The sequence below is a fragment of the Mesitornis unicolor genome, unplaced genomic scaffold (assembly GCF_000695765.1).
Source record: "Mesitornis unicolor isolate BGI_N332 unplaced genomic scaffold, ASM69576v1 scaffold23851, whole genome shotgun sequence".
Classification (NCBI taxonomy): domain Eukaryota; kingdom Metazoa; phylum Chordata; class Aves; order Mesitornithiformes; family Mesitornithidae; genus Mesitornis; species Mesitornis unicolor.
The window spans coordinates 5,518-9,793 of record NW_010166094.1 but is presented as its reverse complement, the minus strand read 5'-3'; the positions used below and the strand labels follow the sequence as shown (position 1 = coordinate 9,793).

General features: G+C 49.4%; 1 protein-coding gene across 1 annotated transcript; it reads right to left on the bottom strand.

Moving 5' to 3' along the window:
• Window positions 1-560: 560 nt before the first annotated feature.
• LOC104548751 (cysteine/serine-rich nuclear protein 3-like) lies at window positions 561-3,938 on the bottom strand (the record flags this gene model as incomplete). The annotated part of the gene is made up of 3 exons (XM_010194857.1): window positions 3,767-3,938; window positions 1,212-1,471; window positions 561-857 (listed from the first exon to the last, which is right to left on the bottom strand). Coding segments are annotated over exons 1-3 (729 nt in total), but the record flags the coding sequence as incomplete, so codon positions are not given.
• Between the last annotated feature and the right edge of the window lie 338 nt (window positions 3,939-4,276).

The following is a 4,276-nucleotide window of genomic DNA, read 5'->3' as shown; positions in this document are numbered from 1 at the left end:
TGATAAGCTAATTGAATATACAGCGATCACCCCACTTTGTAGGTGGTCTGTGCAGCCAGCCATGGGCTGACGCTCAGCCGACACTCCCACGTTTGCCAGAGCGTGCTGGGATTTGCGATACACATCAAGGGAAAATAAAATAAATAAATAAAACAAAGAGGAGAAATCACAGCCTCGCACGAGAAGCAAGAAGCTTTTGTTTGCCAAGACATCCCCACATGGCCCATCTCCAACAGGAGACGGCGCAGACACGGGTCTCATGGGGACGGACGTGGCGAGCGCATTGATGCTGCAGCCTCAAGCACAACCCCACGGCTGACGCGGCAGCGTGAGGATGGCTGCACGTGCGATTTGGGAAGCCGACACTTTCTAACAGCATTTGCCTCACAGCCTAGGGAGCATCTCCAGGAGCTTTTCTCGCCTGCTTTGCTCCGAGCACAGGTCGGAACAGATGTATTTTACAAGCTGCTCTGTCCTCCTTGCTCAAAACCCCGCTGCTTTCACTCCCACATCAGCTGGAGCCGTGGCTTTTCCCCTGTGCCCGGAGGTGTGCGCAGTACCTGACATTTAATGCCTGCCAAGCTGCAGCTGCAGGTCTCCGGGTCGCAGACCTCCCGGCAGTCACAGCCGCAGTCCTCCCGGGACAGGCGGATGTTGTGCAGCTCCCGCTTCTCCTCCTTGTCGATCTTCTTCACCCCCACAGCTTTCAGCAGTGCCCGTCTCTTCTTGGCGGGGTAGGGCTGGAGGAAGAAGCCGTCTTCCAGGTCCATGTTGCTGACGTCGATGTCATCATCGGAGATGTCGTCAATGGTGAGCTGGTTGGCCTCCTCAGACTCCTTCGTGCCGTTCATGGTTAGCTGTGGGGAAAAAATGGGCAAAGAATTAGGGATCTGTGGGAGTCGATAGAGCCATCAGCATCCCCATGTCAGGAGAAACAGGAAAGATCTGCCATCCGTGACAGCTGACCCCAGGACCAACATCTGTGTCAGAGCCCCCAAAGACCTGACTGACACCTGACATGTGGAGTTTGGTGTCTTTCACATCAGTTCGCAAAGGTGGAGAATTGAGCTGAAAATTCCACACCAGAACCTGTGTTTTTTGGAGACCCAAACAGGCTTCAGGACCAATGCCCTCAGAGCTCAGAGGCTCCTAATAAAAACTGGCCATTAACTACGGACATCCACCAGCCACAGACCCAGGCTCCTACTCACCTTCCATTTCAATGCTTCCAACTTTTCCTCTTTCAATTTCTCTCCGAGTTTCTCCCGGCGAACGTTTTCCTGCTCCTTTGAGAACTCCGCCAGCGTGAACTGCCGGGAGGAGCTGTGCTTGCTCACCATCCCCAGGGTACAGCCCCCACGACTAGGCACGCTGGTGAACCCCTGGCAGCGTGGGAAGTAAAACACAGTGACCCGGTCAAACTCCACATTGTTCTTCTTTAGGCGTTTGGACTTCTTCAGGATGGACGTGGCTAAAAATGGGGGAAGAGAAAAAGCACAAAGTCAGCACTGCCATCCTGCAGACGGGATAGAAATATTACAAATAGGCTGTAAATATTACAAACAGGCAGGATCTGCAATTACTCTCTCAATAGTGGTGGGACAAGGTTACAACATTGCTTGACGGCTTCTGGTGGTTTAGGATCTAACACTTCAAAGGTGGGATGAGGATGGAGAGCAAACTAAGGCAAGTTCTGATGCATCAGCTGCTGATCAGATTCATCCAAAGAAACGGCTGCTGCTTCTCCTTCCCGCATGACTTCCTCCAGGAAACGCACATTTGCCTATTCTTTATGTGCAGCAGAGCATAGCAAACAAGCAACAAACCATCCTACACGTCTGTCCTGCTCTAAACCCGAGCATCCCTGCCCCATGTTCAGGAGCTCATGGTCTGCTCCCAGGATGCCAGAGCACCAATGCTCCAGCTTTTGTAGCAGGGCATAAAATAGCCAAAGCGGCTGTTTTTCTGGCACTTCCTTTCACCATCCACTGGGAGGAACTATGAATCTGTAGTTGATTCTCAAGAGACTCATTTGAGAGCAGCTGCAGAGATGTTAATCTTTATGCAGGTGAGCCGGGGGTAAACATGGCAATACAAGACTCTGGTTTATCTTAAACTGCTGAAACACGCTACACACCATTTAAAGTGGAGCCTCTCCAGAGATACCTCATTCTGCACATTTGCACATGCAAACGTAGCAGATGGAGGTGGATCAATCAGCCAGGACAGCTTCAGAGTCAACGAGTTTCTACGAATGATGCTGGCCACGAAAAGCAAAGCAAAACACAGTGGCGCTGGGTTATGGAGCTGCTGCTTCTGCTGCATGAGAGCTACGAACAAATTCCAGTGTGGGGGGGATTTGGTCTAATTCCCTGCTGGGGCACGGATATCATAAAGAAAATGGGAAAAACCAACTCAGAAAGGATGGGTGACTCCAATGAAGCTAGGATCCGAGCCCTGCTCTTTGGATGGCAGAGGCGCAGGCAGCCCTACGGTGAGGAGCCAACCAAAAGGACTGCCCAAAACCCAAGGGACTCAGCTGGTTTGGCTGGCCCCAAAGGCTGGGAAAGTGCAAGAGCAGACAGATAGCTGCCCCCATGTTTCACAAGTCTTGCTTGTCGAAATACAGCATTTCAGTTTCAGATAAAAAAAAAAAGCAGTGTTCACCCAGCTGCGTCAGCAGCTTCTGCTGAAGAGCTGAGGGTTTCACACTGGGCCCTGCAGTCGCTTTGATGATATCTTTGCACTGCGCGTTGCATTTTCATAATAACCTTGACTCAATCTTCTAAAACATTAGCTCTTTATCAAAAGGCAAGTTAACCACCGCAATCTTCTATCGGCTGAGCTGCTGCACTTTGGCATTTGCTTCTCCCTCCCCACACACCCCCCCTCCGAAATTGTTTTCCCATTCCTGACCCTTTTCCAATTGAGCCAGAGAATACAAAAAGTTCATTGTTTTGTCACAAAACCTGGGAAGACAAGCAAGAATGAGACTCTTTATTATTACAAGACTTCTAAAGCCTTTTCAGACCACTGCATGTTTGTGTATGTCTGCTAATAAGTGGACCTTAACTGCTATATACAGTGGGTGTTCAGTATAATTTACTAGGTTGGATTATTTCTCCTCTGTGAAGATGGTCCCCTATTGTATTATTTTATTTTTTCCTTCGCATGGCAGATAAGGGATTTTACAACCTTGTCTTCTGTGTGTTTTCCTAAAAGCTCTCCAGATTGATACTGCTAGGAAAACAAAATAGTATTTATCTGTACTAACAGCAGAGGCAATGTCAAACGTGTCATGTTCTTTGGCAAAGCACCCAACTTGTGTAGGAAATGGGTTCTGAAATGGTAATTACAGTACTGGTTAATCATTTTTAAAAAGCAGTGTTATGGGCCTTTGCTCTCTTGTTTAGTCGCTGCCTATGGAATAGCTTGACAGGGCACTGAGGGATGGTCCTACAGCACCAGCTTGGAGGCACCAGCAGCTCTTTTGGGTTTATATTCCTGGAAATTTGGACTTCAGTATAAAAGTTATAAATGCTGGGAGGAGGGGCTGAGGAAGACTACTCTGAATATGCTGGCTGATGATAAAACCAAGATAGATCTGTGTAATGACAGGGAGCTGGTGTTCTGGCCACTTCCACCCCAGAGGTGTGCTCCAAGGGGGTCTCTGCATGGACAGAGGTGAAGACCCACCACCACGCCACCAAAAAACCCGTCTGTGGGAATGTCTGACGCGGGGAAAGGGGCTGCCAGGGATACTCACGGGTGAAGCTGGGCGTTAAGGCAGAGCTGAGCTTGGGCTCCCCATGGGAGCTCTCCTCATCCGACTCCCAGCCCGAGGATGCGGAGGAGGAGAGGGGGGAGCAGGAGGAGGAGGAGCAGTAGGTGCTGTCATCTCCCAGCTCTTCGTACTTCCTTTTCAATACCCCGCTCATGGTGACACCGGAATTCTCATATAACTGGAAAACAAGGGAGAAAAGCAAGATAAAGCGAGGGAAATACAGGCAGTTTCTGGTGACGAGCAGGATGGCACTAACCCCCAGGAAGGCTTCTCCATCAGGCCCACCTGGCCATGCAGGTGTGATTCCCAAAAAGTGCTCCTCCCAAAAAACCCCAAACCTTACTACCCTCACTGTGCACACCTGCTGAATTTCTCTCCCATTTCACAATGCTATCACAGACAGCAAACTGTCCAGAAACCAATTCAATCAACACAAATGTTATCAAACAATAAGTATTACAATTTGCTTACTAATTCTTTTATGTTAACTCC